Source organism: Borostomias antarcticus, assembly GCF_949987555.1.
Source record: "Borostomias antarcticus genome assembly, chromosome: 21".
NCBI classification, from domain to species: domain Eukaryota; kingdom Metazoa; phylum Chordata; class Actinopteri; order Stomiiformes; family Stomiidae; genus Borostomias; species Borostomias antarcticus.
The window spans coordinates 1,079,132-1,097,195 of record NC_140254.1 but is presented as its reverse complement, the minus strand read 5'-3'; the positions used below and the strand labels follow the sequence as shown (position 1 = coordinate 1,097,195).

General features: G+C 41.9%; 1 protein-coding gene across 1 annotated transcript; it reads left to right on the top strand.

Annotated features, from left to right (window-relative positions):
* Window positions 1-958: 958 nt before the first annotated feature.
* LOC311323312 (sodium-dependent neutral amino acid transporter B(0)AT1-like) lies at window positions 959-14,752 on the top strand (the record flags this gene model as incomplete). The annotated part of the gene is made up of 11 exons (XM_084455513.1): window positions 959-1,157; window positions 9,323-9,463; window positions 9,678-9,815; window positions 9,916-10,097; window positions 10,315-10,425; window positions 10,554-10,666; window positions 10,900-11,028; window positions 12,205-12,361; window positions 12,636-12,840; window positions 13,091-13,250; window positions 14,569-14,752. 11 exons carry the CDS (start codon window positions 959-961, stop codon window positions 14,750-14,752), a joined length of 1,719 nt encoding a protein of 572 aa, XP_084311639.1.
* Window positions 14,753-18,064: the final 3,312 nt, after the last annotated feature.

The window sequence follows — 18,064 nt, the reverse complement described above, 5'->3', positions numbered from 1 at the left end:
CTTTATATTATATATATTATAAATTACTATAAATAATATACATTTGCACACTTTAGCTACACAATGCCTCATTTGCATATTTAAACAAGTTTTCAGAAAAAGTGTAATGCAAAGAAATATGGCTCTAATGTATGTAAATCATAGTTAAAGTTTAATAGTGATATCTATAAGTTAAAAATGTTACCCTATTTTTACCCTTTCACCTGCAGTGAGTTATGCCCCAATAGAAGGCTTGATCTCTGGTCACACGTTTTCACAATATAATTTATGGATAATCTTTCCTTGTGTCTTCTCGTTTTTGTAGCAATTATCTATACATGACATTTAAAATATCACTCAGAAAAGGTTTTATTTGGAACGTCCTCTCATTTTGATTTGTTGCCTATATTTAGTGTTTTAAGCTGTAGAAATGTATTTAAGACATGTTTCATGGGTTACTTTGGGTGAATATGTTAATATTAGTCTATTTACTATACATGTGAAAGTTCGAATCAGCACAATTCAAACTGTCAGGATTATATAACCTTTTAGCAATCCTAGGTCTTTTCTGGCGGCCATTTAGGATTTTCCACTAAAAACAGCCTTTAGTGGGTCAAATTTTTGGACACCCCATCTGGAATTGTTAGATACATCTTAAAGAGGGTGTATATCAAATTTGGTGCTTTTATCCGCCACGTAACGATTAGGTCATTTTTCTGGAATAATCCCCCCTACTAAATGTCACTCTACATGCTGACCACATGCATTCATGGGCGGAGGCCTGCGCTCTTTGAGTGTCAATCTAGAGTCTAAATGTTTTGTTACACATGACACTCACATACATACTATGAATGCCAAGGAAAGCACCATTTTGGATTTTCCGCTACAAAAGTCATTAAGCTGGAGAGGTTATCATGTATTGATGTTTTCATATTGACCCTATGAACTTTCCAGGTGAAGAGGACCCAAGCCCGCCACCATGAGACTGGTGTTGCCAAACCCGGGTCTGGATGATCGGATCCCCTCACATCAGGACCTGGACAATCTAGAGCTAAAAGAGGCCGGGCTCAGGCCCAAATGGGACAACAAAGCCCAGTACATGCTCACCTGTGTGGGCTTCTGTGTGGGGCTGGGTAACGTCTGGCGCTTCCCCTACCTGTGCCAAAGCCATGGAGGAGGTAGGCTGGGGCTGGGGGAACAATGGGAGGTGGAGATGAGGGGGGGAGGGTGGGGGGGGTACTGTTTACTTTGTGATTCTTCCCTTGGCCGTTATCACAGGATGTAGTTGCCAGAGGTGGGACAAAGTCATTGATTTGCAAGTCCCAAGTAAGTCTCAAGTCGTTGTCCTCAAGTCCCAAGTCAAGTGCCAAGTCAAGACAGGCAAATCCCGAGTCAAGTCACAAGTCAACACTGGGAAGTCAAGTCAAGTCCCAAGTCCTAAACTTTCAAGTCCTTTCGAGTCCATTTAAAGAGATGATCCAGGTTATAATTATAGCCGCTAAGCACATGTAGTCATGTCTACTGTTTACGATAATGAGCCTCGGTTTCGAAAAGCTGGATCCTTCTCGACAATTCGCCTGCTGCTTCTAAATAGCATACTTTTTATTTGGGTTTGGCGGAAAGTATCAAGTAATTTCAAGTCAAAAGGCCCAAGTCCAAGTGAAGTCATGAGTCATTGGTGTTAAAGTCCAAGTCGAGTTACAAGTCTTTTGACATGTTGTCAAGTCAAGTCTAAAGTCATCAAATTCATGACTCGAGTCTGACTCGAGTCGAGTCCAAGTCATGTGACTTGAGTCCACACCTCTGGTAGTTGCCTTCTGTAGTGTCGTACAAGGTTATGGAACTTCTTGGGTGTGTCGTCAACCATTCCTCCATATTGTTCTAGTTCCTTCAGATTCTGAGGTTCACATTTGTGGATTTTTGTGCGAGGCGTAAGCCGTCGCACCAAGAACAGCGAATGCCGATTTGTGCCTCTGTCGGGATGTTGACCTGCAGCTCTATGAAAAGTGAATGCCGATTTGTCTGTCGGGATGTTGACCTGCCGTTCTATGTTGCTACCACAAGAGGCAGTGGTCCCAGAATATCAAAACAAAAAGACTCCACAGATTTCCCAGGTCAGCAGTGGCCAAGTGGATAGTGCATCTGACTAACACCCCGAAGGTTGCATGTTCAAGCGTTGGTGAGGACAGTATTTTGTCACTGGATGTTATAGAAGCTATGTAAAAATGCGGTTACCTGGTGGTTCTATGTCAGTTATTGAATTTATGTGGTAGAGCCACCGCCCCTTAATAAACGAGCGTGGGTCATATTCGTTTAGACCCTTTTACAGCCTACGTTAGCCCAAATATGTGCGCGCATTCTTGAAACAGTAGCAGGGGGAGACAGACGAATTCAGAGCAAGGAGCACTAAAGAGCCGTATTTTATTGCAAAGACTAGTATTTTATATACCGTCAAGATGTCTGTCTGTTGCGTCTACGGGTGTACAAATCGGCGCTCTAGTGGATTCAAACTTTATTTGTTTCAAGAGGAAACCGGCCTTTTCAGAGGAACCAAAGTCGCCTGTGGCTACAAGCCATTAAGCGTACGGACTGGACTGAGGACATCATCAGAAATGCCCGCGTTTGCGGTGCCCATTTTATATCAGGTAAGTATTTTGACTACCTGGTTTCACTGGGATGTCTGGTTGAAATGTAGTAATGAGTAATATCTGAAGTAAACAGAGAAGTAAACCATAACCTGCACGCTAAGCTAAGTTCAGGAATTAATGCCTAATTATAGCTAGCTAACGTTAGCTAGTGCTAGCTAGCACGCTAGTGTTAGCTAGCTAACTCAAGGCCCGGGGAGTTGGAGATACACTGCACTTTTCTAAGGTTAGCTACTACAAGCTGGCTAGTCCTTGTCCTCAACCCTTGCCTCCCAACTAATCATAGCAAGCAAACTCATTATCTAAAGCTATGCTACGTCAGCTGACTGGGACGTCTCGTGACTAGCTAACGTTAGCTAGCTAATGTAGCTAACCATATTGTGCCAGACCGTCAAAACAAGTGTCACAAGTGTATATTTGACATTGCTGGCTACATAACCAGTGTTGTGAAATAAGTTTTAACAACTGGTCAGTTGATATGTTGCACAGCAATCGAACAGGACAATATCATTAGGGCTAGGTTAGGTAAAGTCATCTTGCCCAGCTGGTTCTGTTATAGGCTCATTCCTATGGGATAGCTTAGTAGTTGTTTTTTATTAACAATGGGTTGACTAATCACTAGATCAATATTTTCAGTGGGGGATAGGACTACAACACCACCTGTGCTGTGGCACCAGGAATCTGCTCTGACCACTGTTTTTATTCACCACCATATCATGTTATTATGCAGATGAAATGTACTGTATGTCTATGCGACACAAAAAAGGCTTTATATAAATGTTATTTTAGTGCTTGTTGAAAGCTACAACTGGCACCAGCATCTGAGTAGCTATTTCAAAAAGCTCCCAAACATTAAGAGTTACCTGCACTTCAGGTAATTATCATTGTCATGTATTAGCTATTCCATTTTATGGACATGGTATGGTTGTATTTTATTTGTGGGTAATATTTTAATGCACTCTCCCCCTGCTGTTCTATTGCAGCTTTGATGCTGGGATGCCTGGTGTGGTTGAGGCCAGAGAACATTGTGATGCAACACCAGTCAGGTGTCAGCTGCTGCGTAACGCTGATGTCCAGGCCCTCACTCTCATAACAATGGCACACATGCCAACCCCTGGACCACCAAGTGAACACTTGACACCTTGCTCCTTGTCTATACAATAGCTGACTCTGCACCACTGTACACTCGAACCAACACCTGACAACACTGGAGCAATTGAACACCTTGTCTATACAATAGACAGCTGACTCTACACTACTGTACACTATCACTTGAATCAACACCTGACAACACTTGAGCAATTGAACACCTTGTCTACAGTATACAGTAGACAACTCACTCTGCAGTACTGTATACTACTGTACAGTATACTTGCCATCCATGATCAGATGGGATAAGTAGATGAGCGTGATACTGATAGAATGCTAGTTTGACAGTAAATTGCCTTTAAATGTCTAACTGCGTACCTAGGACTGGAATGAGGAACTGATCAGCACTGATACTGAGGACAAGCGAAGACAAGAATTCCAATGTTTGCTATGCATATTGCTATTGTATGTACCTTTACAACTTATGTTTGCATCACTGGATGTTATAGAAGATATGTAAAAATGTGGTTACCTGGTGGTGCTATGTCAGTTACTGAATTTATGCACAGTAATTAAACATTTGAAATACTCCTGTTGTGAAATTATATCTACAGTATAGGTGTCTCAGTAATTACCCATTATATATAGGCTATACTTTACATGTATTTAGCAGGTAAATGTTATGTTTTTCCAGATGGACGGGAGAGATCCCATGGGAACAAAATGTTTTGTTTATCTTTAAGGAAATACAGTGTGTTTTGCAGATCCAGAACATCAAAACAAACACACTATGACACCGCAGATTTTCCAGATCCTCGGTGGTATAGTGGATAGCCACAATGTGGACGAAATTTTGTCACTGGATTTTTTAAAAGCTATTTAAAAATATGTCCTGTTAGTATGATTCCACGTTCTTTGCCTGCAAAGTGTACCGGCAATGGACTGCATTTACCGTTTCGTTTTTGCCACGGGAGGGCAGCAACAGGCTTAGATAGACTGTGTTCCTTCCAAAGTATTTCTGTTAGTTGTCATTATATTTCTTTATTATTTCAGAGACGACACACTCACTGTCTTTATGTAAGTGAAGAGCATTGAAAGGTCAAATTATGCTTATTAAGGGTTTAAAAAGTATTAATACTGTCACAATACTGAGGAAAGCGTGTGAGCTCCTCTCACCTAAGAAACTGGGCTCAGCATCATGATCATTACCTTTTTATCCCTAACATAAATTCCACAAGTAGAGTAGTGGTCAGAGCATTGGACTCCCACATGGGTCATTCTCAGAGATTACGGTCTAGAGTATATGTAGCAACAACTTACATTTTGTACATCCGGTGGATTCATTACCCCCTTAATGATACAGACTACTACCACCTGGTGGTGTGAAGTTTGTGTGTGAATCTTACACAAGCCCAGATTGGAGGTTCCACTTGGCTACTGGCACAAATGAACCCTACTAAGCCAAACTAAGCCCTAATGGTGTCTTCCTTTCCTACTAAATTCTAAATACATACAGAATATAACATTACAAAAAACATACACAGAGTTTACAAATACAAAGCAGTTTAATTATTGCTTTATTATAAGTTTCTTATGAAAATGTAAGTACAATTATGGTCTTTCATATCTTCATATCAAGATCCTATATACATATATATATATATACATAGTAAACTAGAAAAACCGCATAGCAGCTAAATGCCTCCGCCCAACAATGCAAGTTGCAGTTAACCTAACTAACCCTAACCCTAACTAACTGCTAACCTAACCCTAATGCTAATGCTAGCTAGTGCTAATTCTAACTATAATGCTAATGGTAACACTAATGCTAGTTAGCTAAAGCTAGCATTAGTGTTAGAATTAGCATTAGCTAGATAGCGTTAGCATTATCGTTAGCTAGCTTGCATTATCGTTAGCTAGCTAGCATTAGTGTTTAAAAGTGCCTTTTGTGATGTCATGGTGACCTTGACCTTTGACATTTGAATACCAAAATCTAATCCAAGTCCAACTGGACATTTTGGCCAAATATGTACAAATTCTTTCAAGCCGTTCTTGAGATATAGTGTTCAGCAGGCCAAAAGCACCTTTTGTGAGGTCAGTGACCCTTGACCTTTGACCCCCACAATGTAATCAGTTAATCCTTGAGTCCAACTGGACATTTTACCCAAATATGAACAAATTCCATTAAGCTTTCTTCAGATATTGTGTTCATCAAGCCAAAAACATATTTTGTGAGGTCACAGTGACCTTGAACTTTGACCTTTGACCCCCACGATCTAAGCAGTTCATCATTGAGTGCCAATGAACATATCTATCAAAGGGGAAGAAATTCCGTCAATGCGTTCCCGAGATATTGCATTAACAAACATTGGGTATCGCCTGGCGGAGGCATAAAAAGGCCTATTAACACTTAACTAAACAACATTACTACCTGCTGACGCAATCAAGTAGATGTCCAAATAACCCACTGTGTCTTGGTCTACTTATTCACCACCTAAAGGGAAGTGTAAAACAGCAAGTCATGACTTTTATCCAGAAACAGAAGTTGAACCAATTGCAGCAAAATAGCTAACATTACAGGAATCATCAGTGTAATTGCTTTAGTCACTGACCGCTACCATTAATGTTATGGAAGCTGCTGCTAGTTGTTGTGAGCTCATGAGCTAACTGGCTATCCCACTCTCATTGTGCTGGATTAGCATTGGAAGCATTGGAACTGATATGTCCAGGTGACAAGACCCATCTTTATTTATCATGTCATTTCAATTCACAGCTCACAATTCAGTTGTGGTTTGACGAATTCAAGGTGCCTTTTTCGGTTAATGGTATTCAAAAGAGGATTCCTGGCGGGACTTCCGGTGATGCGGACCGAGTAGTCACATTCGGTGAATTTCGTTGTTTAATATCCTGACTTGAATAGTTAATGCAGGCCAACTGCTACAAAACACGATTGAAAGTGTATGTTATGTCCTTGGAACAATTTTGGGGCAAAGGTAACGTTAAAATGTCCTCTAAATCCAAGAAAAACTACAAGAAGAGCACGGTAGCTAGCAGCGCTGGCAAGGGGGTGCAAGATGGCAACGCAGAACATGTGTCAGAGGATCAACCGCTAACAAGCCAAATGATGGACCAGGCCATGAAAACTCTCACAACAAACATATCAGACATGATAGAAGCCAAATTCGACTACTTTTTACGTAAAGTGGGAGACATCACGAAAGAACTGCAAGACACGGTCAGGCGAGTTGATGAGGCTGAGCGCCGCGTCTTGGCAGTGGAAGATATAGGAGCGGGGACAGAGAAACTGGTTGCCTACCTGGAGAGAGCCCTGGCCTCCATGCAGGAGCGTCTGGATGACCAGGAGGACCGGGGCAGGCGAAAGAATCTCAGAATAGTCGGTTTGCCAGAATCCTCAGAGGGCATGTGGTCGTGATCTTTTTGGCGATCTGCTGTAGCCATCAAAGACCACAATGATCTTCTGAAAGCGACGGCCAAGACACTGCACGTAGCAGTCGGCAAGCTTAACAGTTGGCAATCTCCTGCCAAATCTGACCTTGTTCCCACTTGAGAAGCCATCTGCCATCAACTACCAGAGTGGAGCAGGGTTGGTTAGTGAGGTCAAACGGATCAGTTAACTCCTTCAGGCTAGTCTTGGAAAAGCCGGCCTTGTTTGCCTTGTTTATTTTCTGATCTTTGTTGCTGAACAGGGAAGGGAGTCAGCTCATACTCCAAGCTTTTCTCAACTGTCATATCCCGTTGGGCAACAATGATCAGTCGGTTGAACAACTTGTGTGAGTCAAGATGAATCTTCTTCTCGTTGACCTTGGGAATCTTTCTGAGTGATGACAGGGCTTGTACCTTTGACTTCACTTCCATGGTTAATGTCACTGACTGTCCATCCAGCTTAATCTGCATCTCCCTCCCTACTTCAGCTGCTCTCTCAGCATTGACTGGGTCATCTCCTTTGCTTGTGAATCCTGTAGAGATAGACACAGGCATCACCTTGTCTCAATCGTAGTCGAATGGGTTGTTCTCCTTGAACAATTTGAGGGCAAGTTCAATCGCTTCAGCATCTCTCTTAATCTGTGTTTTGGCAAGGTCTCTGTGGAGTGGAGCATGTTTCTTGACACCTTCCTCCATGCACTGGTTTACACTAGAGAAGTGGTTGAGGGTGAGCACACAGCACTTGTGGCCAGAATCACTGTTTCTCATCATCCCTCTGCTCAGTCCACCTTCTGACTTGGCTGCCTTCACTAATGTCTGCTCGATACAGATGTCACACCAGGTGCCAGACCAATCATGGCTAGAGTAACGGACAATGTGGTTTCCATGGGCAGTGAAACTTTCTAAGCTCTTCTTGTAAGCAGGCAAAGTTTCCAGTTGCTTCATGAGTTGACAGTACAGCCGTGCACCTTTGGCGTATTGATGATGCCCTGCACCTGCAAAGATGTCCAGCATCCTGGTAACAATGCAGGATTGAGTGTGGCTGTTTCTCCACAAAGGAGTGGTTTTGGTGAAAAATAAATGCTTGCAATAAACTCAGAATCATGGAAATCCCTAGTGTGACCCCTCACTGGTTACTCAAGGCCAAATTAAACATTTTAGATTTTTTGAAAATCGGTTACGGATACCCCAACTTTGAGCAGTTTTTTTAAGAGGTTTCCTGCAGGAGTTGAATTTCAACATTTTAATACATGTTACTACACACCTTTACAAATTCACACATTGGTGAAGAAATGTATTTGTAACGATTTAGTTCCCAGATTGTCAAATATCTGATAAAATGCCCTTACTATATGGATGTGAATATTGTGATCCGGGTGTTTTCTGGTAGAAAATATTATTAATAAAACAATAGTATGATGAGTTTGGAATTTTCAGCATTTTGTTTTTGCAAGAAATATATTTCAATACTTGTATATTTTATTTCGTTTTTTTCCCCATCTTCATCAAGGGTGTGAATAAAAAGGAGTCCACTGTATAATTTCAACAATGAATGCTGTCTATACATTGCTCACAAACTGCCCAGTCTGTCTGGGTGTGTGAGTGAGACAATAAAACTCTGTACTCTGAACGTCTCAATCTATAGGAGAGGAGACGTGGAAATGAATGACGCCCACACAAACACCCATATTTAACAACAGTGATAACTTAGATATAACCTAGCTCATATAACCTCATTCAAATAATCAAACCCTGTGGTGAATTTATCCCTGAGAAAACATTTTGAGAAACGGGAAAGGTGGTGCGTTGAACACCATGTGTTACGCAAGCGTTGCACCTACATTATGGCGGCTGAGAAGATACGGCGTGGCGTGGTTCATATACAGTATCAGTCTGCTGATTGGGTAACACCTCTGACACACCCACCAGACAAGAGAAAACCTACCTCAAAGCCCATTCTACACCGTTTCACACTGTTTCGAGGAAACATGTCATTCAACCCGGAAGCCATAGCAAAGTGGTGCACACCGTTTTCAGATTGAACTCACCCCTACTCTCATGATTGCATGGGAACCGAGTGTCATCTACTGGATAAACTAGGCATTGCAATAAGAGTTTGGTTGTCCCACATTCATCATATCATAGTGTGTTGGTTGTATTCCCAGGAGCCTTTATGATCCCGTACCTGATCCTGATAGTTCTGGAGGGAACCCCACTCCTACTGCTGGAGTTTGCTATTGGCCAGCGCCTCAGGACGGGCAGTGTGGGGGTCTGGAGGGCTATCAACCCTTACCTCACTGGCATCGGTAAGTTCATGAACCACTTCAAACTGAAAGGAAATCATACACATGCCAATTCATATGTTTATTTTATTTACGGTACAATAGTTAAGGGCTGTGTTAGAATCACTGTTTTCAAGGTCTAGTCTAATAGAATCAAAAGGATGCTGCTCAGGACTGTCTAATGCCTGAGAAACGGACTATTGCGATATGCTCAGAAGTTTCTATGCCCTATGCACAGGTATTGCATCAATGATAGCGTCCTTACTAGTGGCGCTGTACTACAATACTATCATGGCCTGGACCTTGTGGTACCTGTTCAACTCCTTCCAAGACCCCCTGCCTTGGAGTCAATGCCCACTCAGTGAGAATAGGACAGGTAATAGAGGACCAATGCACAGATAAAAACACATAAATGCACGCACGCACGCACGGACGCACACACACACACTTGCAAATGTGCTTGTGGCCCACTGTAGGTCAAGTGGCAGAGTGTGCTCAGAGTTCTCCGGTAGACTACTACTGGTACAGAGTGACATTGAACTCATCAGCAGCCATAGAGGAGTCTGGAGGACTACAGTTTTGGATAGTGCTGTCTCTCCTTGCTGCCTGGACAGTGCTCTGCTTGTGCTGCATTAAGGGGATTGAGTCTACAGGAAAGGTTAGTTGTGGCCCCCGGTAATCTATAGATGAACAACATGTTATGTAAATACATTGTATTGCCATAGGTCAGCTCAAACTGCTCAAAATCTAGACAAGCAGTTGTGATCAATGGAGGCTTACGAGAAGTGTTGAGGGAGCTAGACTTGAATTGTTAAGCAGTGTCTAAGTTCCCATAATCTTTATCAGCCTTTCTCTCTTTAACTTTTGTCTACTAGGCTGTGTATGTCACCTCCACCTTGCCTTATGTGGTCCTCACCATCTTCCTAATCAGAGGGCTCACGCTCAAAGGAGCCTTGAGCGGCATCAAGTTTCTCTTTACACCAGATGTGAGAGGTTGACTCTACAGCGTTCACAAACCATTCACATACCTGATCCATGATGAAATATCACACTTTCTTTCCATTTTATTTGGGTATCACAGGGCACTGATGTGTATTAATGTTCATCCCTTCAGGTGAAACACTTGTTGAATCCTACCACATGGCTGGACGCAGGAGCCCAGGTATTGTTCTCCTTCAGCCTGGCCTGGGGTGGTCTCATCTCCTTCTCCAGCTACAACCCTGTTCAGTAAGTAGTCTATGCTCAGGTCTGGCACAGACCTCTCGGATGATCTAGATTCATCCCAGCCCAACTGGTCTTGACGGACAGTATCTGACAGTGTTCACAAAGATACAGGACTAGAACTTCTCGGATCTGAAAATTAAACGTGTTCTGACTAGTTATGGATTTGACATCAACAGTTGGAATGATATAGTTTGATATGTTGTGTCATACTGGTTTTGTCAACTCTTTCTACACAGCAACAACTGTGAACAAGATGCCGTGATCCTTGCAACGATCACTGGCTGCACCTCTGTCTATGCTGCTACAGTTATCTATTCTATCATTGGATTCAAGGCCACAGAGAGGTTTGATGACTGCATAAATGGGTAAGTTGGTACTCCAGGCTTATTGTCCCCCACCCGGCAACAGCCGAAGGGGGGGGACTTTAGTGAGTGAGTGAGTGAGTGAGTGAGTGAGTGAGTGAGTGAGTGAGTGAGTGAGTGAGTGAGTGATTGAGTCTGTCAGTCCCCCCGTAGTACCAGAACCCACCACAAAAGGCGCCTTTCCAATGCACTTTTCCATTGACAAGTACATTTTACATCAACAACTATGCTTGGTGTCTCAGTATAGTCTCAGACAAGTTTACTCTGGAAAACATGTACTTTCTACATCCGCAGAGAGTAGAGCTTGAGGTCTTTAGTAGAGCTAGATATGTCTGTATTTCAACATTCATTATAGGACTTTAGACCATACAGGTGCATGGACTCGTTTGCCCACTAGATGGAGACGTTATTGTACTCTTATTCACTCTACCATGGTTTGTAGAGAGCTTACTTTGGTCAATCATTGATACACATGATGTGACATTAGTAGCGCTAGATATGTCTGTATTTCAACATTAATTATAGGACTTTTGACCATACAGGTGTATGTACTTGTTTAACAACTAGTGAATGTTGCATCCAAGGGTCATGCCTCTCGATTCCACATTCCCGGCATGGTATATAAATCACAAATTATGCTGTCTTTCTTTGGTTCATTATAAACAAACAAAGACAGAAAATTGAGGGGTCTTCTATAGGGCAATATAGTGGGATCTCTGTATAAAAACGCCTAATGAGAAGCAGGGTCTTGATACCACAAGGGAACATGCATAATGGGTGGGGGACAACATGTTTACATGTGTACAGTACTTGTTCTGAGAGGGCTAACTCTGGCATATTTGGAGGAAATCAGGTATAACTTAAGGTCAAATGAGTATGGTTTCCTAGGAATATTTTAGGAATACTTTTAGAGCTTTTGCTTGAGTCTGGAAGCCAAGTGTAGTTTTGTTCATTTTTGGAACTACAGTATTCCTTTTCCATAGTGTCTGTCAAACATGTCTAAGTCACAAAATACTCTATGCTGTCAGAGGCATTCTAGTGTTAGTGAACATTTTGGTGAGGTTATTTCTCACAGACACAGATTAAGTAGCTACAGTACATAGTTTAGGACCATGAAGCACTTTCAATTGAGAATCTCCATCAACCTGTTTGTCTCGTTTTATCTGTTTTTTTCCTCAGAAATATACTAGCACTGCTGAATACATTTGATTTGCCCGAAGGCTCCGTCACAGCGGTCAACTACGTAGATACTCTCACCAGTCTGAACTACACTCAGCCAGATATTCTACAATCATTGGACATTAAGACATGTAACATGCAGAAGTTGCTCAGTGAGGTAGGCTAGCCAGAGTTGGTTCAATCATGCACTACACCCATAAATCTCTACATCCATAAACCCTACATTCCATCATGATTCAGCTTCCAAATATCCAGTACAATCAAACAAATGGTTGTATTAGTTTTTTCTTACTCCTAGTGGAAAGGTCGGAGAGCTTTGTCAGGCCCCCAAATTCCAAGCAATACACAGTAGATGCAGTATAATCAGCTGATTTGAGTCTCCATGCATGTGCAGTGCAGCCTGTGAGTATCAGCTGTATGTGTATCTGCAGGGTGTGGAGGGGACGGGTCTGGCCTTCATCGTGTTCACAGAGGCCATCACCAAGATGCCCGTCTCTCCTCTCTGGTCCATCCTGTTCTTCATCATGCTCTTCTGTCTGGGGCTGTCCACCATGTTCGGGAACATCGAAGGAGTGGTTGTACCCCTTCAAGATCTTGGCATCTTCCCCAAACACTGGCGCAAAGAGGTCCTCACAAGTAAGGCTGGGAAAATAAAGGAACTATTGTGGGGCACATTTTTAAAAGTGCATTTGCATTAAATTGCATTAAATTTGTACCCACACGTGATACCTGTGCCATCCACATGAGAGACAGGGACACAGCGATCATGTTTCCTGTTCCTGTGTCATACTGTATAGAGTTCTGAGTGTGGGAAAACACAGATGTGTTGGAATAAAGGATGTTTCTTTCTTGTACTGTGGACCCTTGTGTCTCCTCTGCGTTTCAGCTATTGTTTGCTTGGTGGGCTTCGTTCTCTCGCTGCTGTTCGCCCAGAGCTCAGGGAGCTACTGGCTCACCCTCTTCGACAACTTTGCCGGCTCCATCCCCCTTCTGATCATCTCCTTCTTTGAGATAATCGCTGTGGTTTACATCTACGGATTAGACAGGTACAGTAGCAGAAGACAGCAGGGTTTCAAACTAAAAGTAAGAATGGCTTGCTTGTCAATTTCTAATCTGACCACGCCCATCCAGTCAGTCGTAGTCTCGCAGCTACTGTGGAAGTAAACTCATGCCACGTTCCATTTGTATGAAACGCAGCCGAATTCGTCAACGTCAGCTACTGACGCCAATTAAGATGGCTACTCTGCCCATCAACAATAAGTGAAAGCTGTAATAAGACTGTTTATTAGCAATTCTGTATCATTTGTCTCATTAAATCAGTCGTACACACAATACTGTCCAACGTCTATCAGTGAACAATGTTGCTACAAAGTTCATATGTGCAAAATATCAGAGTTGTTATCAACTTGCCTAGAACTACAAAGATAGGGCTAAAGTGGGGGGGTCCTTGTGGCTCTGTGAATGAAACTGTTTCATTACCTCAGCCCCAGCGATGGAGGGGTGTAGCATGGCCCAACTTAGAACCCATTACATTTTGGAGCGGATCCATATCTCTAGGCTGGCTTTGCCAGACCCAATTCGCAAAAATGCAAAGGGTCTGGACATGCTGAGTTTTTTTTTTTTTTTTTCCGGGGCGTTATCAACGGTTGCAGACCAAAATGCCTCTGAACGTAATTGGAAGGATCTATAACCAATCAGATCAACAAGACGTTGGTTAGTTGTTGTATCTTTGTATCAAATAGGTACAGTTGTTACTGGGTGTATCCACAAATTAAAACAAAACTTAAAACATAGCCTGCTCCCCGTGTGGGGGTGCTAGAGACACACGGTTTGGACTGGGGTGTGAGGGGGACAGCCCGGATTGCACCGACCGCCCCCCGCCGGCTGTGACCCGAGGGAGGCGCCACAGAGCTGCCCAAACACAGCCGCCCATTTACCTCAATTCATTTTTTGGACTTGGGCTCAGGAGCAAAAAATCTCCACCCATTAATTGTCAATGGGGGCGATTGAAACGGCCATATCTCGACGTGAGAAGGTCATATAGTCACAGGGTTTGGACTGGCATAAAGCTCTCAGTCTAATGCAGCAATCCCAAACATGTCTTGCTAGCACAAAGCCACGACATTCATTCATGGGTGGAGCACGATTTCTAGTTATAGTTAAGAATTAATGACAGACCAACTTGATTTCAGCAAGCATAATGCATTTTCAATCTAAAGTATAAACGTCTAGACTACTCAGTGGCATTTTGATCATTCTGAGAAATAACATTAATCATCATAGTTTTACTACATTATTTATAGACAAGCCCTGCTCTGCTTGATTGCTCACCAACAGTGATCCAATGATGTGCTACATCCTCAGGTTTAATAAGGATTTGGAGTTCATGATTGGACACAGGCCAAACATCTTCTGGCAGATCACCTGGTCTTTCATCAGTCCTCTCATCATCCTGGTCATCTTCCTCTTCTACCTGGCAGCCCAGTTCAGCGCGGAGCTCACCTACCGGTCCTGGGATCCCCAATCGGTACGGACGATCAGTCACTAAACCCTCTGAACATTCACCTGTACTTACAATAGACGGCTAGCTAGTTGGGTTTTGATGTGTGAGAGACAACTGCTACTCTATTCTAAAAACAAAAGGTTTCTTCAGTATAAATAATATTTTCTAACAATAGACCAACCCTCTGAAAAACAATCAAATTTTTTTTTGTGTAGAAGTAGTTCACGAATTGACAATGGATGTTTTTAGATTATGGTTGTTAGCGGTGTCAGTTCCAAACATTATTGGGAACACTTTCTTTTTTTCTACATTCAGATAAACAAGAGTGTATGTTCTATCTTGTTAACTTAAGATTAACTTTACAGGAGAGCTTCCCGCAATTAGACAGCAAGACATTTCCTGACTGGGTCAAGTTCACCATCTTCCTCTTAGCTGGTGTACCAAGTCTCACCATCCCCATCTATGCAGTCTGTAAGATCATCTACGATCGATGCTACAAGAGGAAGAGAAATCAACTCGCAGCAGCAAGATTTTAAGAAGCCCCCTATCCCTAATAGTCCAGGGGCCAATCCAAATGTTGGTACCGGCTTAGGTGACCAAAGAATTCATTTTTTGTCTAACATGTCTCTAGTTTATATTTTGCTATGATAACCCTTCCTAACTAGCAGCCTAATGATAGTAATTTATACATATAAACAAACCTGCCCCCATACACAACAAAACCCTCATTCTTGTATATCATTTATTTTGACTTCTAGACAATATTTCTATAAACCAATGGTCTTACAGTGATTATGTCTCCAATGTGTTTTATCTTTCACATGCCCTCAAGCATTGGTATAAAGTTACACAGTTAACCCTTTGATGCACAAGCTATGTAAACCCCTTCTAATGTACAGCATGTGTCACAGATTACCACAAATCTTTATTTTCATTTTGCCTTTCTTACTTTATGAACAGGAAACGTTGAAAAGATACACACATCACTTATCGGGGTGCTGTGTTAGGTAATCATAATGAAGAGTATGCTCCAGTGTTGACCTTTACTAGAATATACTTTAACACACAACCTGTGTTAATCTATTTTCATGGGTGTGACACACACTGTTTGTTAGATGACCTGACGATTGAGAGTTTAACATGTTTTTTGAATGATTTTTCAAGGTGCCCATCCTCATCCATTGTATGACCCAAATGGTGGTAGAGCAACTATCAGACTTTCTCAAAAGTGCTAGTTTTGTCAATGTTTTGATCTGAACCATTGTATATGATCATAAGTAACCTTAAAACAGGGCTAAACATGCATTTTCCCTTTACTACTCCTTTAAAAACATTCTAAGAATGTTTACCTCTGGGCGAAGTGCAGTGTGAAAAGCCCTAGAGTGTGGCAGCAAGTTTTTTGAAAATAGCCACACATTTTGTAAACTGTCACTCCTACACTTTTAACGGCTCATACACATATACATCGAAATGTTTACACGATTATGCAGATTCTTACAATGTAAGTATAATATATTTGTAGCCTCTAAGTATTAGCACGCTAATGTCACTCTACATGCTGACTACATGCATCTACATGCTGACTACATGCATTCATGGGCAGAGGCCTGCGCTCTCTGAGTGTCAATCTACTAGAGTCTAAATATTTTGTTACACATGACACTCACATACATACTGTATGAATGCCAAGGAAAGCACAATTTAGGATTTTCCGTTACAAATGTCATTAAGCTACAAGCTGGAGAGGTTATCATGTATTAATGTTTTCATATTGACCCTATTAACATTTTGGTACCACTAATGTTTGGACCAAAATCTGGACTAGCCCCTGGACAACAAGCTGTGGGTTTACATAGCTTGTGCATCAAAGGGTTAACTGTAACCTTATATCAATGTGCAAATTTAAAATCACAAATCATTTAGCTATGTCAGTGAAAGAGATATTAGCTTTATTAAATAGTATTGTGTTTGATTTAGAATTTTTTATGTTTTTAATGTTTGTTTCTCTAACCTGGGTATGCATGGGAACATATGAACAGTTCTACGTCCCTATATATAGATATTTTGCTTAAATGGCAACGGCCAATAACAAAAAGTAAATACATAAATAATACAATGTATTTGTTTTTCCATTGTCATGTACAGTAGGTCCACTTTGTTGTTGGGTTTCAATTTGTTTTCTTTTATATCTAATTCGTTTCATGTCTGTAAATGTGTATTTCAATGTGTTTAACAATTGTAACCACAAGTCCCCTATTTGGCCAGCTCTGTGAAGCCACCCTCGGGTCACAGACGGCAGGGGGCAATGCAGGGCACTTCGGGCTCTTCCCCCGTACACCCCAGTCCAAACCCCATGTCTCTAGCACCCTCACACATTTAGCTGGCTTCGTCAAATTTTGTTTTCATTTTGGAAATAACAAAAAATGACTGAATGGGTAGCTGTATTTGGCCGGCTCTGTCACAGCCAGCGGGGGGCAATGCGGTGCACACCCCAGACCAGTGGCTTCGTTCTAGGTTTTGTTTTCATTCGTGGATCCGGCCCGTGATACAGATCTGCGCCAAAATTGAATGGGTTCTAAGGTGGCCCATGATATACCTCTCCACCGAGTTTCATGAAATTGGTTTAGTACATTTTACAGTATCATAGTACAAACTAGGAAAATCGCATAGTGGCTAAATGCTTCTGCCCAACAATGCCAGTTGCAGTAAACCTAATTAACCGTAACCCTGACTAACTGCTAACCTAACCCTAACGCTAATGCTAGCTAATGCTAACTCTAATGCTAATGCTAGCTAGCTAAAGCTAGTTTTAGTGTTAGAATTAGCGTTAGCTAACTAGCATTATCATTAGGATCAGCGTTAGCTAGCTAGCGTTATTGTTCAAAAGCGCCTTTTGTGATGTCACGGTGACCTTGACCTTTGAATGCCAAAATCTAATCCAATTAATCTAATTAAGTCCAACTGGACATTTGGCCAAATATGTACAAATTATGTCAAGCCGTTCTTGAGATATCGTGTTCAGCAGGCCAAAAACACCTTTGTGAGGTCAGTGACCCTTGACCTTTGGCCCCCACAATGTAATCAGTTAATCCTTGAGTTCAACTGGACATATTACCCAAATATGAACAAATTCCGTTAAGCCTTTGAGATATTGTGTTCATCAGGCCAAAAACACATTTTGTGAGGTCACAGTGACCTTTAAATTTGACCCCCACGATCTAAGCAGTTCATCCTTGAGTGCCAGTGAACATTTGTACCAAAGGGGAAGAAATTCCATCAATGTGTTCCAGAGATATTGCATTAACAAACATCGGACGGACGTACGCTATCGCCTGGCGGAGGCATAAAAATTAATGG